Source organism: Podarcis erhardii (assembly GCF_964252035.2).
Source record: "Podarcis erhardii genome assembly, chromosome: 18".
Classification (NCBI taxonomy): Eukaryota; Metazoa; Chordata; class Lepidosauria; order Squamata; family Lacertidae; genus Podarcis; species Podarcis erhardii.
In genome coordinates, this window is record NC_138516.1 from 2,615,625 (window position 1) to 2,641,546 (window position 25,922).

The 25,922-nt window shown below is 46.6% G+C and overlaps 1 protein-coding gene across 5 annotated transcripts; it reads left to right on the forward strand.

Annotated features, from left to right (window-relative positions):
* Positions 1 to 1,342: 1,342 nt before the first annotated feature.
* On the forward strand, positions 1,343 to 22,592 carry KLHL26 (kelch like family member 26). Of its 5 annotated transcripts, XR_014152347.1 has the most exons (4): positions 5,133 to 5,256; positions 11,067 to 11,249; positions 17,887 to 20,004; positions 22,102 to 22,592. XR_014152347.1 is itself a non-coding variant. In XM_081846183.1 (3 exons), exons 1-3 carry the CDS (start codon positions 1,423 to 1,425, stop codon positions 19,466 to 19,468), a joined length of 1,884 nt encoding a protein of 627 aa, XP_081702309.1. In that variant the 5' UTR covers positions 1,343 to 1,422; the 3' UTR covers positions 19,469 to 20,064. The 5 variants fall into 5 exon arrangements, 4 of the variants coding, with proteins under 4 accessions (XP_081702309.1, XP_081702308.1, XP_081702310.1 ...); XM_081846183.1 differs by lacking the exons at positions 5,133 to 5,256; positions 22,102 to 22,592 and adding an exon at positions 1,343 to 1,541 and having other exon boundaries at positions 17,887 to 20,064; XM_081846182.1 differs by lacking the exon at positions 22,102 to 22,592 and having other exon boundaries at positions 17,887 to 20,064.
* Positions 22,593 to 25,922: the final 3,330 nt, after the last annotated feature.

A 25,922-nucleotide genomic window follows, 5' to 3' on the forward strand; every position in this document is an offset into this window, starting at 1 on the left:
ATAGCAAAATTTGGAAATGTGAATTAAAGAAGTTAGAATTTGGATGATTGTCAGAGAAGCCGAAGGAAGTCAAAAATGGAAAATTTAATAGAAATTGTAATGTGGTTTGAATGTATGAAAATTAATAAAATATAATTCTTAAAAAAGAGATTTTATATTTTGTATTAGAGAGAGGGACAGGCAAGTCTGCCCCTGTGTGTTTTTAAACTGATATTTATATAAATATATCAAGAGAGGTCTGTGCCTGTGTGCTTTTAAACTGATATTTATATATTATATAGTGTATCTCTCTGATGAGATTTTATATTTTGTATTAGAGAGAGGGACAGGCAAGTCTGCGACTGTGTGCTTTTTAACTGATACTTATATAAATAGAGAGAGGTCTGCGTCTGTGTGCTTTTAAACTGATATTTATATATTATATAGGGTATCTCTCGAGAGAGGTATTTTATATTTTGTATTAGAGAGAGGGACAGGCAAGTCTGCGACTGTGTGCTTTTTAACTGATATTTATATAAATAGAGAGAGGTCTGCACCTGTGTGCTTTTAAACTGATATTTATATATTATAAATATCATATATATCATAATATATATATCATATATATCATATTATAAATATCATATATATTTATATAAATATGTGTGCTTTTAAGCTGATACTTATTTTTTATATAGTGTATCTCTCTGAAGAGATTTTATATGTGTTTTTAACTGATATTTATATAGAGAGGTCTGCACCTGTGTGCTTTTAAACTGATTTTTATATATATTATAAATATCATATATATCATAATATATATATCATATATATCGTATTATAAATATCATATATATTTATAAATATAAATATGTGTGCTTTTAAGCTGATACTTATTTTTTATATAGTGTATCTCTCTGAAGAGATTTTATATGTGTTTTTAACTGATATTTATATAAATATAGCGAGAGGTCTGCGCCTGTGTGGTTTTAAACTGATATTTATATATTATAAATATCATATATATCATAATATATATATCATATATTACAAATATCATATATATATATATGTGTGTGTGTGTGTGTGCGCACGCGCTTTTAAGCTGCTACTTCTATATTATATAGTGTATCTCTCTGATGGGATTTTATATGTGTGTTTTCAACTGATATTTATATAAATATAGCGAGAGAGAGAGAGGCGTGAGGAGGCCCGTGCCTGAGGCGATCTTCCCCCGCTTCTCTTCTCCTGAGGTAATACGAGAAAAAGGCGGGCTGGCCTCGACTCCGCCTCTTTCCCCGCCCCTCGCCCCGCCCCCTCCGCCGCGTCGCCACGTCCCGCCTTCCCGCCTTCCGGCCTGCTTCTGAGGCGCAGCGTCGGCCTCGCCTGGAAGGGGAAGCCGGGCCTGGCGAAGGAAGGCCTGAGGCGGCGGCGGCGGGCAAGATGGCGGAGTCCGGAGGGGCCGAAGCCTTCGCCTCCGCGGACCGGCCGCCCACGCCCAGCGTCGCCGGGGGAGGCGGAGGGAGCGGCGGCGGCGGAGGAGGAGGCGGCGGCAGCAGCAGGTGAGGAAAGAGGGAGGAGGAGGGAGGAGGAAGAAGAAGAAGAAGAGGAGGAGGAGGAGGAAACTCCCTGCACTTGACTATTTGGTACCCGTTATTCTTGCTGCTTTGCTTTCCTCGCAGCACATCACTTATTAAGATTTTTCTTTATATTTTTTAGCGCTGTTTTTGCTGTTATTCCAGTGACAGATAGGTAGCCGTGTTGGTCTGCCATAGTCAAAACAAAACAAATTCCTTCCAGTAGCACCTTAAAGACCAACTAAGTTAGTTCTTGGTATGAGCTTTCGTGATACCTGAAGAAGTGTGCATGCACACGAAAGCTCATACCAAGAACTGACTTAAAACAAAACAAATTCCTTCCAGTAGCACCTTAAAGACCAACTAAGTCAGTTCTTGGTATGAGCTTTCGTGTGCATGCACACTTCTTCAGATACACTGAAACAGAAGTTTCCAGACCCTTCTATATAGTGAGAAGGTGGGGAGGGGTATTACTCAGAAGGGTGGTGGGAATGGGTGATTGGCAGATAGCTGTGATGAGCCTGTTGACGACTCTTAATGACTGCAATAGGTCTTACAGGAAAAAGCAAGGGGTGAAAAGGTGAAAAATGGCTTTGTCATGTATAATGAGATAAGAATCCAAGGTCTTTGTTCAGACCAGGTCTCTCCATGGTTTTAAGTTTGGTGATAAGTTGTAATTCAGCAGCTTCTCTTTCCAGTCTATTTCTGAAATTCCTTTGTAGTAAAACAGCTACTTTGAGATCTTGTATAGAATGTCCTGGGAGATTGAAGTGTTCTCCTACTGGTTTCTCTGTCTTGTGATTCCTGATGTCCGATTTATGTCCGTTTATTCTTTGGCGTAAGGTCTGGCCTGTTTGTCCAATATAGAGAGCTGAAGGACACTGTTGGCATTTGATGGCATACACAATGTTAGACGATGAGCAATTAAATAGTCCCGAGATGGTATGTGTGATGTTGTTGGGGCCAGTAATGGTGTTGTCCGGGTGTATGTGGCAGCAAAGTTGGCATCTGGGTTTATTGCAGGCTCTGGTGCCAGTGTCCGTGTTAGGTCTGGTTGTAGTATTATTGTGGGTTAGGAGTTGTTTAAGACTGGGTGGCTGTCTGTAGGCAATGAAAGGTCTTCCTCCCAGACAGCCACCCAGTCTTAAACAACTCCTAACCCACAATAATACTACAACCAGACCTAACACGGACACTGGCACCAGACACTGTCCTTCAGCTCTCTATATTGGACAAACAGGCCAGACCTTACGCCAAAGAATAAACGGACATAAATCGGACATCAGGAATCACAAGACAGAGAAACCAGTAGGAGAACACTTCAATCTCCCAGGACATTCTATACAAGATCTCAAAGTAGCTGTTTTACTACAAAGGAATTTCAGAAATAGACCAACACGGCTACCTATCTGTAACAAGAACTGACTTAGTTGGTCTTTAAGGTGCTACTGGAAGGAATTTGTTTTGTTTTGCTATTATTGCCATGCTTAGTGCATCGGTTAGTTGCTGCTTTATTTACAGGTAGGTAGCCGTGTTAGTCTGCCATAGTCAAAACAAAATAAAAAAATTCCTTCCAGTAGCACCTTAAAGACCAACTAAGTTAGTTCTAGGTATGAGCTTTCGTGTGCATGCACACTTCTTCAGATACACTGAAACAGAAGTCACCAGACCCTTCTATATAGTGAGAAGGTGGGGAGGGGTATTACTCAGAAGGGTGGTGGGAATGGGTGAGTGGCAGGTAGCTGTGATGAGCCTGTTGACGACTCTTAAGGACTGCAATAGGTCTTACTTTCAAAACAAAATAAAAAAAAATCCTTCCAGTAGCACCTTAAAGACCAACTAAGTTAGTTCTAGGTATGAGTAAGACCTATTGTAGTCGTTAAGAGTCGTCAACAGGCTCATCACAGCTACCTGCCAATCACCCATTCCCACCCCCCTTCTGAGTAATACCCCTCCCCACCTTCTCACTATATAGAAGGGTCTGGTGACTTCTGTTTCAGTGTATCTGAAGAAGTGTGCATGCACACGAAAGCGCATACCTAGAACTAACTTAGTTGGTCTTTAAGGTGCTACTGGAAGGAATTTTTTTATTTTGTTTTGCTGCTTTATGTTCATTCTCCATTATTTGTTCTTATCGTAGCATTTAGCATGTCGTTGTTGCTGGTCTTTCGTTATTATTCTGCGTTATTTGTTGCTGTCATCATATTTAGTATAGAATTGTAGAAGTAGGAGGGACCCTGAGGGTCATCTAGTACAGTGTTTCCCAACCTTGTGCCTCCAGCTGTTTTTGAACTACAACTCCCATCATCCCTGACTAGCAAGACCAGTGGCAAGGGATGATGGGAATTGTAGTCCAAAAACAGTTAGGGGCACAAGGTTGGGAAACTCTGATCTAGTTCAACTCTCTGCAAGGCCCAGTGTGGGACTCGAACCCAGAACCCTGGGATTAAGAGTCTCGTGCTCTGCTGAGCTGTCCCAGTCTTTGGGGTATCATTGTTGCTCTTCTATTTTATCACATGCATATCTTTATTTTGCGGTATTGGTTGTTGTTGGTTAGAGCCTGGTGCTGGTAATGTCAGGGTTGTGGGTTCAATCCCCGTATGGGGCAGCTGCATATTCCTGCATTACAGGGGGTTGGACTAGATGACCCTCAGGGTCCCTTCCAACGCCACGATCCTACAATTCTGCAATTTATTATATTGCTGCTATTCTGAATTTATCCTGTTACTATCGTTAATATTTTATATCACTTTTGATTATTATATTTATATCATTGCCAGGCTTTCTTTTATCATATGCCTTGCATAATTATTTTATATTGATTATATCTTTGTTAGTTTTATTTTATTGTGTTCCTATCATTGTTATTTTACGTTTATTATCCTTATTGTATCATTGTTACTGCTTTATTTCTATCATTAGGTGTTGTAATAATAATAATAATAATAATAATAATAATAATAATAATAATAATAATAATAATACAGTGGTACCTCTGGATGCGAACGGGATCCGTTACGGAGCTCCGTTCGCATCCTGAAGCGGATGTAAGACGAGTCTGCACGTGAGCGGGCTGCGTTTTGCCGCTTCCATGCATGCGTGTGACCTCATTTTGACCGTCTGTGCATGTGTGAGCGGCGAAACCTGGAAGTAATGTACTCCGTTACTTCTAGGTCACTGCGAAGCGCAATCCGAAAATATTTAAGCTGGAGTGTATTCATCCCGAGGCATGACTGTAATAATAATAATAATAATACAGTATATAAACTCCCCCTTTCTAAAACACGGCCCATCAAACAGCATAGAGTTATATAATTGTAGAGTTGGAAGGGATCCCTAGGGTCATCTAGTCCAAACCCCTGCCATGCAGGAATCGTTTGCCCAGTGTGGGACTCGAACCCACAACCCTGAGATTCAAAGTCTCATGCTCTACCAACTGAGAGGTATACCCCCCACCACTCGACGATTCAGCTGAAGAGTTCTGACAGGTATTACAAGTAAGCTTGTTGTAGGTAAGTTCAAGTGCTTTGTTAAATGGCTGTGTGTATTTTGCTACAAAAATGAGCAAGCTTTCCGGTTTCACAGAGTACTTCTTCAGGCTGGATGTTGGAGGTGGAGATAGTTGTCCTCGACCACGTTGCAAAAGCCCCAGTCTCCTGCTTGAGAGACAGAACACAGGAAATGGTCTTTTATATCCCAGGTCAGATAATGAGTCGATCTCGCTCAGGGTATTGCCTGCTCTGTGTTGACCGGCAGCTGGACTGTTGACATCAGGCAGACAACTTCCCTGAATTCTTTCCGGCACCTGCTTAAAACATTTTATTCTAGGCTAGTCTATCTAGACAAGTAGATGGTGACTTAGAGAGAGAACGCGCTACCATTTGTTTTAATCATTGTTTAAATATTTTTAATACCTGCTTTTTAAAAAAATTGACAGTGTTTAATGTTTTCTTTTATATTGTTGTGAACTGCTTAGAGCTTCCTAGTTTTTTAAAACAAATGGTCAAGTGGTATATAAGTTTTGTTTAGTAATAACAACAACAACAAGAACAACAACAACAACAACAATTTTTATTGCACCCTGCCCATCTGACTGGGTTGTCCAGTCAGTCACTTCCAACATATATAAAACATAACAAAACATTACACATTATAAGACTTCCTACTACAGGGCTGCTTTCAGATGTCTTCTAGGAGTCTGGTAGTTATTTATCTCCTTGACATCTGCTGGGAGGGTGTTCCACAGGACGGGTGCCACTACCGAGAAGGCCCTCTGCCTGGTTCCCTGTAGCCTCACTCCTCACAGTGAAGGAATCACCAAAAGGCCCTCAGTGTCTGGGGTGGAGACGCTCCTTCAGGTATACAGGGCCGAGGCCGTTTAGGGCTTTAAAGGTCAGCACAATACCGAGTTGTGCTCTGAAAAGTACTGGGAGCCAGTATAGATCCTTTAAACTGGTGTTATATGGTCCCGGCGGCCACTCCCAGTCACCAGTCTGGCTGCTGCATTCTGGATTAGTTGTCGTTTCTGAGTTACCTTCAAAGGTAGCCCCACGGAGAGTGCATTGCAGTAGTCCAAGTGGGAGGATAGCTAGGGCACGTACCAGAGTAGATGGGTCTCATTCTGATCTGTGGAGCGAGGTACAGTGGTGCCCCGCAAGACGAATGCCTCGCAAGACGGAAAACCCGCTAGACGAAAGGGTTTTCCGTTTTGGAGGTGCTTCGCAAAACGAATTTGCTATGGGCTTGCTTCGCAAGACGAAAATGTCTTGCGAGTTCCTGTGGGTTTTCCCCCCTCCCCCCCTTTTCCTAAGCCGCTAAAAGCCATTAAAAGCTGCTAAGCCGCTAATAGCGCTAAGCCGCTAAGCCGTCAATGGGCTTGCTTCGCAAGACGAAGAAACAGCTAGACGAAGAGACTCGCGGAACGGATTCTTTTCGTCTTGCGAGGCACCACTGTATTTGCTCCTAAGCAAAAGTGAAAACTTGCAGCCTCCTAACTCAGGTCAGTTGTGCTTTAGCTCTTAAGAGATCCTGAGTGTCCTGCATTCTTGATTTGTCAATTTAAAACATATTGGTGGACATAAAAAAACCCACACGCCTGCCAAAGGGGAGACTCTGCGGGACTTAAGTTTTAGCCCACCACTGGCCTATAGGGCTTCAAATATCCTTTCCAGATTTAAGAGTCTCCTCACTCCGTGCACTTGCTCAAGAGAGGTGTTGTGCTCTTGTTTTGTACGGTGGTGAAAGATTTGAATTGTTTCAGTAACCATGGATACCGCTAATTTATCTGAAGGAGGCTGACTGTATTATATGTATATATGCTTTTTTAAAAAAATTCTGATTGCCATTTTAGAAGCGGAAAATGTGCCTTCTGTGTAAGCATGTAACTTGAGGCACTAAGTGAGCAGCGTTTAGTAGAATAGCATTAGGTTTTAAATATGCTTAATGCTTCCCTCCTTTATTTTCCGGTTTGTGTGCCTGGGATAAAGTTTAAGACTACAGTGGTGCCCCGCAAGACGAATGCCTTGCAAGACAAAAAACCCGCTAGACGAAAGGGTTTTCCGTTTTGGAGGTGCTTCGCAAAACGAATTTCCTATGGGCTTGCTTCGCAAGACGAAAATGTATTGCGAGTTCCTGCGGTTTTTTCCCCCTTTCCCCCCCTTTTTCTAAGCCGATAAGCAGCTAAAAGCCGCTAAGCCGCTAATAGCGCTAAGCCGCTAAGCCGTCAATGGGCTTGCTTCGCAAGACGAAAAAACCGCTAGACGAAGAGAATTGCGGAACGGATTCTTTTCGTCTTGCGAGGCACCACTGTACTTCTTCTTCTTCTTCGTCTTCTTCTTCTTCTGCTGCTGCTGCTGCTGCTGCAGTACAAATCCAGAATGATGCATCTTGTGCTCATCAAAGCATTTGATGAAAAAAAGTTAAGAGTCGTGGGATAGGATTAGGATTGTTTTCCACATACACACGAAATGTGCTTTAAGCCAAGCCACAGTTCATTCTACTGAGCAGCTGGGAGAATTCAGTCTGTAGAGCTTGTGACTCTTAATCTCGGGATCATGGGTTCAAGCACCACCTCTGGCAAAAGATTCCTGAGTTGCAGGGGGTTGGACTAGATGACCCTACTGGTTCCTTCCAACTCTGTGATTCTATAAACAATTTCCCTTAGTCTTCTAACTGCTTCTGCACATCTCCAATCAAAAGGAGTCGGAAAGAATAGCTTGTTCACAAACGGCTTCGTAGCTTTGTTGTGTCTTAATGGGATCATTTCAGTGCTGAACTGTCTTAAGAGTTTGTTCTTTGAATTTGTTCTGTTTAAGATTTTCTGTACCTCCTTTCAGCCACAAAGGCTCCATGGGGGAAACACAAAACAGTAAGCAGTGCACAGTACAGTAAAATCAATAGGATACGATTAATAACTGGGAGGGGAAAATGGACACATCACTACTGTAATACCATCCAACAGCAGCAAGGAGGAAAGAGTTTTTTTTAAAAAAAATATTTTTATTAAACAATTTTAACAGAACAACTTATCAATCAAGAGTTAATTGAAATGGGGTGAGCCATTCCTTTGTAAGGGATGAAAGTTAAGATATAGTGATAAGGGGGATCTGGTCCTTTCTTTTTCTGTTTCTTCTTACTTTAGTTTCTTCTCTTTACTGTATTTCCTGTAGATTGGTTTGTTTCTTTTACTGTGTTTTTGAAAACTTCATTTAAAAGTCCCCCCCCCCCAAATTAACAGGGCATCAAATTTCATTCTGGGTGCTAGGAAGGGACATGGGGTGGCAGAGAGTGTGTGTGAGAGAGAACCGGGTGTCCTGCTTATTTTTTTACTGCCCCCCCCGTCAGTTACCTTAAGGAAATGTGGTCCTCCCCAGAAAAAAAGAGTTCTCCGTCACTGAATTAAAACAATCCAGAAAAGATGTTTACCATGTGCCTAAATTAGTGCTTCCCAAACTTACGCTTCTCAAGCTGTTTTTGAACTACAGTGGTGCCTCGCAAGACAAAATTAATTCGTTCTGCAAGTTGTTTCGTCTTGTGATTTTTTCATCTTGCGGAGCGCGGATTCCCTGGGTATTGACGGTTGTAAGAAAAAGGAAACAAACTCGCAAGACGAAAACATAGGGAAAATGGTCTTGCGAAGCAACTCAAAAAACGAAAAACCCTTTTGTCTTGCGCGTTTTTCGTCTTACGAGGCATTCGTCTTGCGAGGTACCACTGTACAACTTCCATCATCCCTAGCTAGCAGGGATGATGGGAATTGTAGTTTTTAAAAAACAGCTGGAGACCCAAGTTTGGGAAACCCTGGGCACTAAATTCTCCAGAAAAGAGGAGGCCAAATGGACCTTCTAGGGGAGAAGGTTCTGGTAAGGATTACAAAAAAGCTAGCCGATGCAAGGGGTTGTGGAAGTCCCAGCATATTCAGAAGTGAAGCGGGAGAGATTTGGGAACCCTTCTTCCTGCTTCCAAGCCCTAGTCCTGTGAGCTAGCCAGGGGCACCTCACCTGGACGCTGTCACAATGGCCACTTCAGCCCAGGTCAGGGGGCAGGTGGAATCCATCTGCCTCAGCTGGCAGCTGCAGTTTGCTTTCATGCTTCTCATGGCACCCAATGCTGGTGGTCCCAGACTGATCAGGTAGGTGCCAGTCTGAGAAGTTGTGGCTGAATTGTGAAAAGACCCCTGCTTGCTCTGGTTGAAGCAGGCTTGGGAACCAAGCTTTACTTAGGAATCTATTGGGATACCTGCCCTATACCAGGTCCCTCCAGCTCAAGATCATCTACACCGACTGGCAGTGGCAATTCTAATAATAATAATAATAATAATAATAATAATAATAATAATAATAATAATTTATTTATACCCCACCCATCTGGCTGGGTTTCCTTAGCCACTCTGGGCGGCTCCCAACCAAATATTAAAAACACAATACAGCATTAAACAGGATGCGGGTGGCACCGTGGGTTAAACCATAGAGCCTAGGGCTTGCCAATCAGAAGGTCAGCGGTTTGAATCCCCGTGACGGGGTGAGCTCCCGTTGCTCGGTCCCTGCTCCTGCCAACCTAGCAGTTCGAAAGCACGTCAAGTGCAAGTAGATAAATAGGTACCGCTCCAGTGGGAAGGTAAATGATGTTTCCGTGCACTGCTCTGGTTCGCCAGAAGTGGCTTAGTCATGCTGGCCACATGACCTGGAAGCTGTACCTCGGCCAGTAAAGTGAGATGAGCGCCGCAACCCCAGAGTCAGCCACGACTGGACCTAATGGTCAGGGGTCCCTTTACCTTTACCTTACAGCGTTAAACATTAAAAACTTCTCTAAACAGGGCTGCCTTCAGATGTCTTTTAAAAGTAAGATAGCTGCTTATTGCCTTAACATCTGATGGGAGGGTGTTTCACAGGGCAGGCGCCACTACTTCTCCAGGGTTTCAGGCAGCTGTGCCTGGAGACACCAGCAATTGAACCAGCGACCCTCTGAGTGCAAGGCAGATGTTCAGAATAGACCACCCTGTTCTGCCTTGGTCAGGCCATACCTGGAGTCCTGGGCGCCACAATTTAGGAAGGATGTCGACAAGCTGGAAGTCGTGCAGAGGAGATGATCAAGAGTCTGGAAATCAAGCCTTGTAAGGAATGGTTGAAGGAGCTGGGTATGTTTAGCATGAAAAAGAGGAGACTTAAGAGGAGATAGGATAGCCATCTTCAACTACAGTGGTGCCCCGCAAGACGAACGCCTCGCAAGACAGAAAACCCGCTAGACGAAAGGGTTTTCCGTTTTGGAGGCGCTTTGCAAAACGAATTTCCCTATGGGCTTGCTTCGCAAGACGAAGATGTCTTGCGAGTTCCTGCGGGGTTTTTTCCCCCCTTTTCCCCCTTTTCCTAAGCCCTAAGCCGCTTATCAGCTGATCTGCTAAAAGCCGCTAAACCGCTAATAGCGCTAATCCACTAAGCTGTCAATGGGCTTGCTTCGCAAGACGAAAAAACCGCTATACGAAGAGCCTCACGGAACAGATTAATTTCGTCTTGCGAGGCACCACTGTAACTCAAGGGCTGTCAGATGGAAGATGGAGGAAGCTTGTTTTCTCCTTCTCCGGAGGGGAGGACCTGAACCCATGGCTTCAAGTTAGAAGAAAGGAGATTTCGAGTGAGCATCAGGAAAAACTTCCTGACAGTGAGAGTTGTTTGACAGTGGAATGGTCTCCCTGGGTTGCTTGTGGACTTTCTTGGAGGTTTTTAAGCAGAGATCGGGCGGCCATCTGTCCTGGATGCTTCAGCATTGCAGGGGGTTGGACTGGATGACCCTTTGGGCTCTCTTCCAACTCTACACTTCCAGGAGGGCATCATAGGCCTTGTGGGAGAGGGGATGCTGGGCTGGATGGGCCTCCTCTGGTCTGATACAGGCATGCTGCCAAGCTCTGCTCGCCTTCCTGAGGCCCTGATTGGGTCAGTTCTACAGGCCAGCAGTTTGAAAGCCTCTCTCTCTCTGTTTCTTCTTTCCACCCATATCACCCCCTCGCCCTTGCAGCATGGCAGACAAGAGCAGCACGTTGAAATGCACTTTCTCCGCCCCGGGCCACAGCGCGACACTCCTGCACGGCTTGGCCTCCCTCCGGGCTCAGGCCCAGCTGCTCGATGTCATCCTCACCATCAACAACGAGGTGTTCCAGGTCCACAAAGTTGTCCTGGCTGCCTGCAGTGACTACTTCAGGTGAGAGACCGGGAGTACCCCCTCACCTCTGCTCCAGCGTTAGGAGCTCAGATAGTAAAGGTAAAGGGACCCCTGACCATTAGGTCCAATCACGGACGACTCTGGGGTTGCGGCGCTCATCTCACTTTACTGGCCAAGGGAGCCGGCGTACAGCTTCTGGGTCATGTGGCCAGCAGGACTAAGCCGCTTCTGGCGAACCAGAGCAGCGCACGGAAACGCGTTTACCTTCCCGCCGGAGCGGTACCTATTTATCTGCTTGCACTTTGACGTGCTTTCGAACTGCTAGGTTGGCAGGAGCATGGACCGAGCAACGGGAGCTCACCCTGTCGCAGGGATTCGAACCGCTGACCTTCTGTTCAGCAAGCCCTAGGCTCAGTGGTTTAACCCACAGCACCACCCACATCCCTGGAGCTCAGATATGGTACCTTAAACCTAGCTTACGGTTGCCACAACGGAATGTCTCTTTCTTTTTATAACGATTTTATTGAAAGCATTTTAAAAAACATATTAAACAATAACACTGAAACTCATTTATAAGAAAATACAGAACACTATTGTACAGAAACGAGAATGAGGAAAAAAGAATAAACTGGAAGAATAACTGAAAAGACCCTTTATCACATTTATATTGTGTATATCTTATCAATTACCCACACATTGAAAGGCAGGCTCCCCCAGCTCTCACCTGGGTGCCTACCTCTTCTCCCAGTCTCCCACCCTGACTGAGATCCTTTTAAAAAAACAAAAACAAAAAACAATTTTATTGAAAGTTTTTAAACATATTAAACAATAAAATTCAAACTCGCACATAGGAAAATACAAAACACAATTGTATGGAAAGGAGAAAAAGGGGAAAAAAAGAATAGAGAGAGAAGAACTAAAAAGACCCGTTATCACATAAGTATTGCGGCATGTCCATTCTCCAGGGGGTTGGACTAGATGGCCCTCGGGGTCCCTGCCAGCGCTACAATTCTATGATCTCAACTACATTGCTTGACTGTAGCTTGTTCTTAGAACAGTTCATTTGTCCCAATATGCAAGAAGGAGAAACACACACAGTGGAAACGGAAATGGAAATGGCATGAACTATGGACTAAAGCAGAGGTTTTTAAACTGTGGTCTGTGAGTTCCATTTGGGTGGCCTGTGAAAAGGCTAAAGCACAGTCAAATATCTCTATTCCCAGCCCTGTACTTACTTTCCTTGATGTGGTGATGGAGGACTAAGGTGCCCAGAAAAGGGGTCCATGAATCGTGCAGCAGCACAGAAGCACAGGACATGTGTCTTGCTGCTCATGAGTCAGCTGTCTTGATGGAGAGGTCAATTGCCAGAAATCTCCACATCGGCGCAGTTGGACCTGTGATTGACTCCCGGGGCATTTCAAAAACTGTTCTTCCACCAGAGGAGGCTGACTGTCTTCTCCAGAAACAGTGTAGGAAACAGTCCCTGTTGGTGTTAGGTGAAGGAGGGGGAGAGGGAGGGAGACCATCTCTTCTTAGTAAAGGTAAAGGGACCCCTGACCATTAGATCTAGTCATGGCAGACTCTGGGGTTGCGGCGCTCATCTCGCTTTATTGGCCGAGGGAGCCAGCGTCCAGCTTCCGGGTCAGGTGGCCAGCATGACTAAGCCGCTTCTGGCGAACCAGAGCAGCGCATGGAAATGCCGTTTACCTTCCCGCTGGAGTGGTACCTATTTATCTACTTGCACTTGGACGTGCTTTCGAACTACTAGGTTGGCAGGAGCAGGGACCGAGCAACAGGAGTTCACCCCGTCGCGGGGATTCGAACCGCCGACCTTCTGATCGGCAAGACCTAGGCTCTCTGGTTTAACCCACAGCACCACCCGCGTCCCACCTCTCTTAGAATGGCCCCTAAATCTGTGGTACGCAGGGCATCTGTTTTGCATGCAGAAGGTCCCAGGGACAGCCTGCAGGCAGCGCTGCAAGAGGCTCCTGCTTGCAACAGCGGAGAGCGCCTGCCAATCAGTGTGAACACTACTGAGCTACATGGGCCAATAATCCGACTCTGTGTCAGGCAGCTTCCAGTGTCCCTGAGAAGGCAGCTGGAGCCCATGTGGAGCTGCTGTGTGGCCAGGGATTGCCAGGGATGATGGGAGTTGTAGTCCTACAACATCTGCAAGAAAAACCTACATGCAGGACTCGAGTTCAGAAACACTCCCCTCACCCCAATCGCCAGCAACTGGTATTCGGAAACATTACTGTCTCCAACTGTAGAGACAAAGCACAGCCATCCTGGCTAATAGCCGTTGAAATTAGGCCCTGTGATTTCAGCAGGTTCACTCTATAAGTAAAACTGAATTGAACACCACCCTGTTTTTCTATTCCCCTTTTAAGAACTGAATTGACACTGACTAAGAGCAGGCGAAATAAAGTGCTCCACAGAACACATCTTCACAGAGGTGTGGCGATGGACGTGAGTTTAGATGGCTTTTAAAAAGGGGGCTTGGAGAGTTTCGTGGAGGAGGAGCAAAGAAGCACCTGTGGCTCATTAGCTGTGATGTTTAGGAGTGTTACCAGGAACATTTTGGCCCAGCCACTGCGGAGGGCTTCTGGCATTGTGTAAACTTCCTGGAGGCACCTGATTGCTTTTCTATATATATAATAATATTTATTAAATTTTTAACAAGAAAAAGGTTACAAAACAGTAAAAGAAAAGTACAAGAAAAAAAATACAAAAACCAAAATTAAACATAAAGAGAAAAAATAAAAAATAAAAATCCCTCTTTCTAGTATCTTACCACTCATTTACTTGTTTTCATGACTTCCTCACACCTCCCTTTTTTGTATTCCATTTAAAAATTTATTCAGCAAATTCATACCCTCTTAGTTTACCCTTAATGATTTAACCTCACATATTATAACTTCAAATTTTCGTCTACTATCAATCCACTCTTACATATTCTTATTTTACCTTATTACTAGAACCACTTCGTTTCATTCCAACGTCATTAACATTCAATAATTTTACAGTGTTTCTGTAGATAGATTTTAAATTTCTTCCAGTCTTCTTCCACCAACTCTTCTCCCTAGTCTCTGATTCTGCCGGTCATTTCCGCCAGTTCCATGTAGTCCATTACTTGAATCTGCCATTCTTCCAAGGTGGGTAGGTCTTGTGTCTTCCAATGATTTGCAGTGAGAATTCTTGCTGCTGCTGTAGCGTACATGAAGAAAGTTCTATCCTTCTTTGGCACCAATTGGCCGACCATGCCCAGGAGAAAAGCCTCTGGTTTCTTCAGGAAGGTATATTTAAATACCTTTTTCATTTCATTATAGATCATCCTGGAGGCACCTGATTGCTGCAGTGGCAGGCCGTGGGTTCCATAGGGTTGTGCGGCTACCGCAGTGGGAACTGTAGTTCAGAGGGCACCAGGCAGGGGAAGGCTGAATCAGACGGGCCTCTGCTCTGATCTAGCAGGGCGCCATCAGAGCATATCACACCGGTCCTAAAGGATCAACACTGGCTTCCAGCAGTGTTGGTGCTGACCTTCAAAGCCCTGAAGAAGCGTCTGCACCCCCATTGCCCAGCCTGGAGACTGATGTCCATTTCAGAGGGCCTTTTAGTTGCTCCCTTACTGAGAGAAGTGAAGTTACAAAGAACCAGGCAGAGGGCCTTCTCGTTGGTGGCACCCTCCCCGTGGAACGCCCTCCCATCAGATTGTCAAGGAAATAAAGAACTATCTTGACTTTTAGAAGCCACCTGAAGGGAAGTTTTTAATGTTTGCTGTTTTGTTGTGTTTTCAGTACAGTGGTGCCTCGCAAGACGAAAAGAATCCGTTCCGCGATTCTCTTCGTCTAGCGGTTTTTTCGTCTTGCGAAGCAAGCCCATTGACGGATTAGCGGCTTAGCGGCTTTTAGCGGCTTAGCGGATAAGCAGATAAGCGCCTTAGCGGCTTAGAAAAGGGGGGGGGAGGGGAAAAAAGTCGGAAAAACTCGCAAGACATTTTCGTCTTGCGAAGCAAGCCCATAGGAAATTCGTTTTGCGAAGCACCTCCAAAACGGAAAACCCTTTCGTCTAGCAGGTTTTTCATCTTGCGAGGCATTCGTCTTGCGGGGCACCACTGTATTTGGCTGGGAGCATCTCAGAGTGGCGGGGCAACCCAGTCAGATGGGCAGCATATTATTATTATTATTATTATTATTATTATTATTATTATTATTATTTTATTTTATTTTATTTTATTTTATTTTATTTTATTTTATTTTCCTTCTCCTCCTGTGATGAGGCTACATTTTAATATTTTAATGTTCCATTATTTTAATGTTGTATTTTATTTTTGTTTTTAAGTTGTAATCATTCATCTTGTTTTTATTATTGTTTGTAAGCCGCTCTGAGCCTGGCCTTGGCTGGGGAGGGCGGGGTATAAATAAATTATTATTATTATTATTATTATTATTATTATTATTATTATTATTATTTATTCCTTCAGCTGTGCTCCCACTTCTCAGCCTGGTGACTCACCCCTCCCCACCCACACAGCGGCTTGCTTTGCATTTTCCCTTCAGACTTGATATCTGGGGGGCTTGGGAAAGCTACCAGCCCCATTGGGGCAGAGGATCTAGGCTCAAAGCCTTTGCCACGTCCCTGCTGGGTGTGTGTGTGTTGTTCTGAGCATATAGAAGTGGTAAGAGCCCCAATACTCATCTCCCACACTGGCCACTCCATATTGGCACTCACCACCCTTTCTCCGCCTTCTTGCAGCTGCTGGTGTTAACACCCTCCTTGCTTTTTTTGCTACCTTCTGAGATTTGTGTGTGGGTTATTATTATTATTATTAACTTTATTGGCGTTAGTTTCCCTAGTAACATCAAACCCCAGAGGTTTATTGCTCTTCCTAACAGGCAAGTGATTATCGGAGGCAGATGCTAATGGCTCTTGTCCGACTGAATTTGTGCACTTATGGTGCTGGGCCATAAGTGCATCAAGAGCTTCTTTGATAACTTGGGTATGTAGAGGATCTAGTAGCATGTTCCTCCCTTTCTGTCCCCCCGCCTTGCCCCAATTTAGGTTCAGATCAAGGGGGCGAGGGAGAGGCGGCTCTGAAAAGCTTTTCGCCTCTTGTTTCTTTAATCTGGATTTCAGGGCTACGAAGTGTCATCTTCTAACAACACCAGGATTATTTGACCGTGCCTCTCCGGACTTTTAGCTTGCCGTTGTTGATAAAAAGTCTTCCTCCCGCTCCACAACAATGGAGCAGCTTAAGATATGCCGGCATCATAATGCCATAAAGCTTCCATTTGTTGCCCCTGATGAACAATAACCATTTAGTGGCTTAGCCGGTCACTGAGCTGTGGGGAGGGAACTCAGTGCTTTGATTTTCCAGAGTAAAATTGACCTACATCTGGGCTGAGCTTAGACAAAAGAGCTACAAATTCTCTTCTTCCCACAGACCCCTGTTGTTAGTCAACTCCCTTTTCATTTCCCTGTCTGCCAAGCCCTTTCCTATCTGGTAGCATCTCAAGAGGATGCTTGGACAGTTCGCCGACATTTCGCCTAAATATGCCAACAATTTCAGGGCTCCAGAAAAGCCGAACGCTGGTCAGAATAGAAAGTGGTGAAAAGCCATCAGAGAAGGGTCAGCGCAGATTTCTCTAGGGAGGGAGTTTCCTTAGCTGTGGGGCAGCTGTAAAGATTCTTAAATTTTATTATTTTTTGCTATTATTTATTAAATTTATTGGCCACTTTTTTTACCAAGGTAACTTAAAACACATAAACGTACAGCACAAAAGAAAACACAAAAGGTAGGGGTGAACCATCCCAAAGAGGCTACGGATAATTAAAAGTCAAAGGAAGGCCTGGTAGAAAAGGAATACTTTTGCCTGGCGCCTAAATAATATGCAACAATTGGAAAATGTTTGCAGAATACTTAAAAACTCAGTGTAAAGATGTTAAAACGCAAATAGGATTTGAGCAGGAATAGCAGTGAGGGTGAACTTTTTGTTTTTCTTGTGAGATAGGGTGAACATATAGAGTAACTATAATATGCCACATAAATTCAAATTTTGAGGGAACCAGGGAGGGTGGGAGGGGAAGTCATAGCTGGAATGATTGATTGGTAAATTTAAAATGTTACTGAATTGCTTATTTGTTAAATACTACTACTACTACTCTGGGACGTGGGTGGCGCTGTGGGTTAAACCACAGAGCGTAGGACTTGCTGATCAGAAGGTCGGCAGTTCGAATCCCCGCGGCGGGGTGAGCTCCCATTGCTTGATCCCTTCTCGTGCCAACCTAGCAGTTCGAAAGCACGTCAAAGTGCAAGTAGATAAATAGATGCTGCTCCGGCGGGAAGGTAAACGGCATTTCCGTGTGCTGCTCTGGTTCACCAGAAGCGGCTCAGTCATGCTGGCCACATGACCTGGAAGCTGTACGCCAGCTCCCTCGGCCAATAAAGCGAGATGAGCGCCGCAACCCCAGAGTCGGCCACAACTGGACCTAATGGCCAGGGGTCCCTTTACCCTTTACTACTACTACTACAGTTGGCTGATGGGTTAAAAGGATAACTTTAACTTGGTGGAAACGGGAGTCACTCAGCAGCCTTTGGGGAAGCTTCCTGTGTTGACAAGCTAGGAATGGTGAATCTGAACACTCTCCTCTCTCTCTTGGGCTCTTTGACATCTAGGGCCATGTTCACTGGCGGAATGCGGGAAGCCAACCAGGACGTGATTGAGCTGAAAGGCGTCTCTGCGAAGGGCTTGAAGCACATCATCGAGTTCGCCTACAGCGCCGAAGTGACGCTGGACCTGGACTGCATCCAGGATGTCCTCGGGGCAGCCGTCTTCCTGCAGATGGTGCCAGTGGTGGAGCTGTGCGAGGAGTTCCTCAAGTCTGCCATGAGCGTCGAGACCTGCCTCAACATTGGGCAGATGGCCACCACCTTCAGCCTTGCTTCCTTGAAGGAGTCGGTGGATGCCTTCACCTTCCGCCACTTCCTCCAGATTTCTGAGGAGGAGGACTTCCTCCACCTTCCCCTCGAGCGCCTCGTCTTCTTCCTCCAGAGCAACAAGCTCAAGAGCTGTAGCGAGATCGACCTCTTCCGGGCCGCCATCCGCTGGCTGCAGTACGACCCAGCGCGCCGCGGCAACGCCAGCCAGGTCCTCTGCCACATCCGCTTCCCGCTTATGAAGTCCTCCGAGCTGGTGGACCACGTCCAGACTTTGGACATCATGGTGGAAGACGTCCTGTGCCGGCAGTACCTCCTGGAGGCTTTCAACTACCAGATCCTGCCCTTCCGGCAGCACGAGATGCAGTCTCCCCGCACCGCCATCCGCTCGGACGTGCTCTCCCTCATCACCTTTGGCGGCACGCCCTACACGGACAACGACCGCACTGTGAGCAGCAAGGTCTACTACCTGCCGGACGGCAGCGCCCGGCAGTTTAAGGAGCTGACGGAGATGGAGGTGGGCAGCAGCCACAGCTGCGTGGCGCTGCTGGACAACTTTGTCTACGTGGTTGGCGGGCAGCACCTGCAGTACCGCAGCGGCGAGGGGGCGGTCGACGCCTGCTACCGCTACGACCCACACCTCAACCAGTGGCTGCGCATCCAGGCCATGCAGGAGAGCCGGATCCAGTTCCAGCTGAACGTCCTGCACGGCATGGTCTACGCCACGGGAGGAAGGAACCGCTCCGGCAGCTTGGCCTCGGTGGAGAGGTACTGCCCGCGGACCAACGAGTGGAGCTACGTGTGCTCGCTCAAGCGCAGGACGTGGGGGCACGCCGGGGCTGCGGTGGGGGGCAGGCTGTACATATCGGGTGGCTACGGGATCTCGGTCGAGGACAAGAAGGCCCTGCACTGCTACGACCCCGCCATGGACCAGTGGGAGTTCAAGGCCCCCATGAACGAGCCACGAGTCCTGCACGCGATGGTCAGCGCCAACAGCAGGATCTACTCGCTTGGGGGCCGCATGGACCATGTCGATCGCTGCTTTGATGTCCTGGCGGTGGAGTACTACGTCCCCGAAGCCAACCAGTGGACAACGGTCAGCCCCATGCGGGCGGGGCAGTCCGAGGCGGGCTGCTGCCTGCTGGAGAAGAAGATCTACATCGTTGGGGGGTACAACTGGCACTTGAACAACGTGACCAGCATCATACAGGTGTACAACACAGAGACGGATGAGTGGGAGAGGGACTTGCACTTCCCAGAGTCTTTCGCTGGCATTGCCTGCGTGCCGGTCATCCTACCACAGACCACAGCTCGGAGGTGACCACCCTGAAACTTCAGCCCAGGCTCCCAAGGCATCACATGCCATCAAAGATGTACATTCTGGCCTGCCCCGTTTTGGAAAATAAAATGTTTTGTGTCCACGGCAGGCGAGCAAGGTCTTCCACCTTACCCTCTTGTCCTCCATAACTTTTTGACAATTTGTGTTCCGTCCCTGCTGGGTTGGAGGAGGTTCTAAGGAAGACTGAGCTAGGATTGTGGTGGGGTTTGTGCGAGAAGGGATGGGTGGTGCTCCCCATTAACTCCTCTCCCCCCCCATCTTGCAGGTATTTTTTTATTTTAAAAAGAAGCTCCTTTCTCCTCCCCTCCACCCCCCAAAATTATGAACTGCGGAGTTTTTACTGCACGCCAGAGCACTGGTGCATGTGAGTTCGTTTGGTCTGGACAGTTTAAAAGAAAAGAAAAAAACATCCTGAACTTCCGAAAAAGCAATAAATGAGGATGAGGCAGCTGGCTGGGGTAGGTTGGGGTGGAGGAACTCACAGAGGAGATGAAAAATGTGTGATCTCATCCTAGCAGGTGTGCCTGTTCAACCCCCCCCCCCCCCGCCTGAAAAGCACATTTTAAACACAAGTACATTGCACACTAGTTTGGGTAGTCTTCTTTTTTTCTCTCAAAAACCGTAGAAGGAGTTCCCAAACAGCGTTCTGTGGACCAGTGGTGGCCTACAAGCTTCATCCTAGTGCACCGCTGCGTGTCCCTGAAGGAACGGCAATAGAAGCTGCCGCTCTGTTGTTGCCTTAAGTGGCCTGAGAGGAGTGGAGAGGATTAGCAGCAAAATGGAACAGGAAGCTAGGATTGGGATATTCAAAACAACATGTAAGGAATAAAGCAATTCAAATGCATTTAGTAATTGTGTAGCGCCTAGCACAGCAAGGTAATGGGCAGAAAAAGAAATTGAGCTTAAGGTTGGTGCTGCCACCCTGCTTCCCCATGTTGTTCTCGCAGGACAGCAATGCTCCCCCAGATTTCCCAGTTTTAAGTTGCTTGGGGCTGCCTTTCCCAAGTCAGCTGGCTGCCCCCCCCCCCCCCGCTGCAACACACCGTAACTCTGTTGCTGCAGGAGTAAGTCTGGTCTGGGCCAGAGATGGGCCAAGGAGGTGCTTTCTGGGTTGGACTGATTCCGAATCAGTGTTGTAGATTAGTAAAGGTAAAGGTAAAGGGACCCCTGACCATTAGGTCCAGTCGTGGCCGACTCTGGGGTTGCGGCGCTCATCTCGCTTTACTGGCCAAGGGAGCCGGTGTACAGCTTCCGGGTCATGTGGCAGCATGACTAAGCCGCTTCTGGCGAACCAGAGCAGCGCACGAAAACGCCGTTTACCTTCCCGCCGCAGCGGGACCTATTTATCTACTTGCACTTTTGATGTGCTTTCGAACTGCTAGGTTGGCAGGAGCAGGGACCGAGCAACGGGAGCTCACCCTGTCATGGGGATTTGAACCACCGACCTTCTGATCGGCTCTGTGGTTTAACCCACAGCGCCACCCGTGTCCCTGTAGATTATTATTATTATTATTATTATTATTATTATTATTATTATTATTATTATTTAATTAAATTTGTATGCTGCCTTCTGCTTGAAGATCTCCGGGCAGTTCACAATGTAAAATCACAATATAAAAAACACAAAACACATAATAAAAATAGTAACAACAATCTAATAATCCCTCCTCCCACAACACATTTAAAAGGGAGGGCATTGTCAATCAGCCAAAGGCCTGGTTTAAGAGGAACATTATTGCCTGGTGCCTAAAGGTTTATAATGTAGGTGCCAAGTTAGCCTCCCTGGGGAGAGCGTTCCACAAACAGGGAGCCACTGTAGACAAGACCCTGTTCTGCTGGGTCTCGCATTACCACACACTGCCCCCGGGCAACTGCCAGCCCCTGGCAAAGCCCACCCCTCACCTTAGGGCCAAACTCCCCTTTAATTTTTAAACTGGCCTCGAACCTGCCATTTTTAATTTCCCACAATGCCTATAGTGCACTGCTGCCCTGCGGTATCATGGGAACATTTGCGCCTGGTGGCAAGCTTGCTGCTCAAAAGACAGGAAACATTTTTGTGCTTTGCACATAGGTTGTAGAAAGACAGAAATGTAGAGTTGGACGGGGTCCTGTGGGTCATCTAGTCCAACCCCCTGCGGTGCAGAAAAGCATCCCTGGCAGGTCCCTGGTTCAGTCCCAGTGGCAACTCCAGGTAGGGCTGGGGAAAACTCCTTGCCTCAAACTGTCAGAGTAGACAATACCAGCCTAAATGGACCAAGAATCCTACTCTGTATACTTAGTTTCCTATGTTTCTAGAGGGGTCCTGCTGCGTAGTGGAGCTGGCCAGAGGTTGCCATGCCTTATACCCCATGATTATATTCCATGGAGTGGAGTTAGCACAGCTCCTCCTCTGTAGTTGCACCCTGAGCTATAGAAGCCCCTGTGCTGTAGCGTTGCTGCTGGCTGCAACTGAGACTCTCTTAATGCATTTTAACCGCACAGGCCTGAGCCACGGCTTATAGGATGGAACAAGCTACAAACCCACAAAACAAAGTGAGCTGTTTGGAACGGGCAAGAATGCATCCCTGGCCGCTCATGCCTTTTGCTAGTCAGCTTTTTCGCTTCTATCTTAACAGATCGTGGACTCTTGGAGAATTTCCCACCCGTCCCTGCCAAGATGCGAAATTAAATCAGGCTTTTCTAAGCACGTTTCGATGCGTTGACGTTCCAAATTATTTTGATGCACTTAAAAATGTTTGAGCGGGAGGCTCGCCTCCCCTCCCCTCTCACAGGAAAGTAAAGTAAGGCAGAGGGGAGATGCAGAGATTTACTTATTTGAAATGCAGCATTTTTTTTGTTTTCAGAGGATGTGTTCTGCATGTGTCGGTGGTCCCGAACTTTGAAGTGGGATGAGATTTCTAACCAAAAGACTTGTTTCTTGTGTGGTTCCCCCTTTAACTTGAGAGTTTTAAAACGCACAATGTTTTTTTACTCCAATGAGATTTATTATTACTGTTCATTTCATTTCCATAGCGGTTTATATTTCAAAGAAATAATCTCGAAATGGTTTGCAACACATGAAAACATCAAATGAAACAATCCAGAATAAAACCAATTCAAGCTTCAAGGGAAATCTTTCAGATCCTTCTGTAAGTGACATTTTATTTATTTACCTACTTACTGTATTTTTTGCTCTACAAGACTCACTTTTTCCCTCCTAAAAGTAAGGGGAAATGTGTGTGTGCGTCTTATGGAGCGAATGCAGGCTGCGCAGCTATCCCAGAAGCCAGAAGAGCAAGAGGGATCGCTGATTTCACTGCGCAGCGATCCCTCTTGCTGTTCTGGCTTCTGAGATTCAGAATTTTTTTTTTCTTGTTTTCCTCCTCCAAAAACTAGGTGCGTCTTATGTTCTGGTGCGTCTTATAGAGCGAAAAATACGGTAATTTATAGAGCTTCCCCCTGGTAGAAGGGCTCTAGGAAGGCAGGGTGGTGTAAGGGTTAGAGTGTCAGACCTGGGAGACCGGGGTTCAAATCCCCACTCTGCCCTGAAGCTCACTGGGCGACCCTGGAGTCAGTCCCAGCCTCTTAGCCCACCTCACAGGGTCGTTGTATGGATTAACTGGGGGGCAGGTGGGAGTTAAGTGCAAAAAAAATCAGCTCTTCTGCTGACCTGCTTAAGAAAGCTGGAGGGGCCAGTCAGAGGGAGATATCAGTTGCCAGTCTTCCACTCAGAGATCTCCACATGGTTGCGATGGGTAAAAGTCACCCCACTTCAAAGTTCTGGGGAATATCAAACACTGGACCCAACCAGCACAGGCTGGAGCTGACGGTAGTAAAAAATTCAACCTGTGGACACCAGTTTGTGGAAGCCTGCGCAAAAGAGAGGTAAGTTGCTGCAGGGAAATTGCAGCACATAACAGTGTGTCAAAAGGAACATAAATTGCAGGTGTAAGGTACTTCTCACGTAGCTTTGTGACTGCCTCAATCCTGCTTTCCAGGGTGTCTCTCCCTGGATTTGGGGAACGGGAGGATAAGATCTAAGTCAGTTTAGGGGTTGGCCAGGAGGAGTGTGCTTGTTCCCTCTCACACAGCGTGCCTGCACCCATGGAGAGCGGCCTCATGGTGGGTCTACAACCACTTCGCTTCCTTTCGAACTGCAACCTCCATGCTGCAAGAACTCGCTGGTATTTATTTATAATAAAAATGAGTTTTGATATTGCTCTGTGAAAAGTACCTGGGGTGTTTTCTGCCAGAGTTTCGTTCTCGGTGGTGGTGGTGCCCAGCAGCGCTCTCCTTAAGTTCTCAGTGCGGAAGGGGTACAAAAGTGTGCTTGTGCTTTTGTCAGATTTGTGGCACTGAGAAAGCCTGTCTTGCCGCCTCCGTGCCATTTGGGCCGAGGGCTGACTCCGAGTGAAAAACAAAACTGCATATGGTCCCGTCCCCCCCATTGCGGAGACTGGCCAAAACATGACAAAACACGAAGAGATGGAAGGTTTCTAGAAATAAAAACATGGGGTTGTCTCCAAAATTAGTCATGCTCAGAGTTTACACATTTAAAAGAGAATTGGCATGGCTAACTGAAGCCCATGGTTCTGACCCACTTAAATTAATGCTCCATTAACTTGGGACTAGAGTCCATCTTAGCATTGCATATAGCCTACCGTCTCTACTCTGGAGTCGGATGCAAGATATGCTTTGCATCGATGAAGGCAACTGCTTCAAATACGCAGAAAGGTTGACATGCAGAACTCTCCGCCACTTCATAGGACTAACTTAGGTCCATTCACTTCAATGGGTCTGTGAGCAGAAATGAGCTGGTTTCAATCAATATATTTATATCTATATATTGTTATAGGGAAGCGGGTGGTGCTGTGGGTTAAACCACAGAGCCTAGGACTTGCCGATCAGAAGGTCATCGGTTTGAATCCCCACGATGGGGTGAGCTCCCGTTGCTCGGTCCCAGCTGCTGCCAACCTAGCAGTTTGAAAGCACCTCAAAGTGAAAGTAGATAAATAGGTCCCGCTCTAGCGGGAAGGTAAACGGTTTCTGTGCGCTGCTCTGGTTCGCCAGAAGAGGCTTAGTCCTGCTGGCCACATGACCCAGAAGCTGTACGCCTGCTCCCTCGGACAGTAAAGCGAGATGAGCGCCGCAACCCCAGAGTTGGACATGACTGGACCTAATGGTCAGGGGTCCCTTTACCTTTATATACAGTGGTGCCCCACAAGACGAAAAGAATCCGCTCCGCGAGTCTCTTCGTCTAGCGGTTTTTTCGTCTTACGAAGCAAGCCCATTGACGGCTTAGCGGATTAGCGCTATTAGCGGTTTAGCGGCTTAGAAAAAGGGGGGAAGGGGAAAAAACCCACAGGAACTCGTGATACATTTTCGTCTTGCGAAGCAAGCCCATAGGAAATTCGTTTTGCGAAGCACCTCCAAAACGGAAAACTCTTTCGTCTAGCGAGTTTTCCGTCTTGCGAGGCATTCGTCTTGCGGGGCACCACTGTATTGTTATACTGAAGCTGAGGCTCCAATACTTTGGCCACCTCATGAGAAGATAAGACTCTGGAAAAAACTCTTGACGTTGGGTAAGATTGAGGGCACAAGGAGAAGGGGACGACAGAGGCCGAGGCCGATGGACAGTGTTATAGAAGCGACCAAAATGAATTTGACGAAACTCGGGGAGGCAGTGGAAGACAGGAGTGCCTGGCGTCCTCTGGTCCGTGGGGTCATGAAGAGTCGGACTCGACTAGTAAACAACAACATATATTGTTAAATAAAACGATAAAATGTTCAGAGGCAGCCTGTCACTGAACCTCAGAATAAGCAGCCTCCCCTCTGCTGTGGCTTTTCATTTTAGTACCATCATTTGGGGGTAGACTGCTCCTGTCTGTGGAGGCTCCATTATACAGTATGGCTATCTCTTGTCAGATATGGAGCAACAAGAGCAGGGGGTGTGTATTGAAGGCTTAAACTAATCAGGAAATTGAGAGAGGGGGAGGTTTAATTATTTTGGGGGGGGGGTGGAGCCGGCCTACCAAGCCAGGAGGGCCTGAGAAAGGAGATAAAGCACTGCGCATGCGCTTGAGCGGGGAGGGGGGACGGACCACAAAAACAGCTTTCTGCGCCTGCGGCGAAAAGCAGCGGAGGGATGTGTATGATAAGAGACGAGAAAGTGCGGCGCATGCGCCTTGTCGCCTCGTTTCATTTCCCCCTTCGCTGCCGAGTCTGCGCGCTGTGGCTCTACTCGTCTCTCGCGAGCCAATCCCCTCCTCGTTTCCCACCTATTCTGCCCATTTCCAAGCTTGCGCGTGCGCAAAACCAACATCTCCCTCTCGCTTCCTCGCCGCCCACCTTTTTTGGTCTGCGCATGCGCGCTGCGCCTCGCCTCCCTCTCTTTCTATTTTGCGCGTGTGCGTTGTTGCATCCCGAGTTCTTTTCTCTCTCCGTCCAGCCCACTTCT

Coding starts and splice junctions, on each gene's coding strand:
- KLHL26 (XM_081846183.1), top strand. CDS start 1,423: ATGGCGGAGTCCGGAGGGGCCGAAGCCTTCGCCTCCGCGGACCGGCCG. Junction 1,542..11,066: donor GGAGGCGGCGGCAGCAGCAG/GTGAGGAAAGAG, acceptor TCGCCCTTGCAG/CATGGCAGACAAGAGCAGCA. Junction 11,250..17,886: donor GCCTGCAGTGACTACTTCAG/GTGAGAGACCGG, acceptor TTTGACATCTAG/GGCCATGTTCACTGGCGGAA.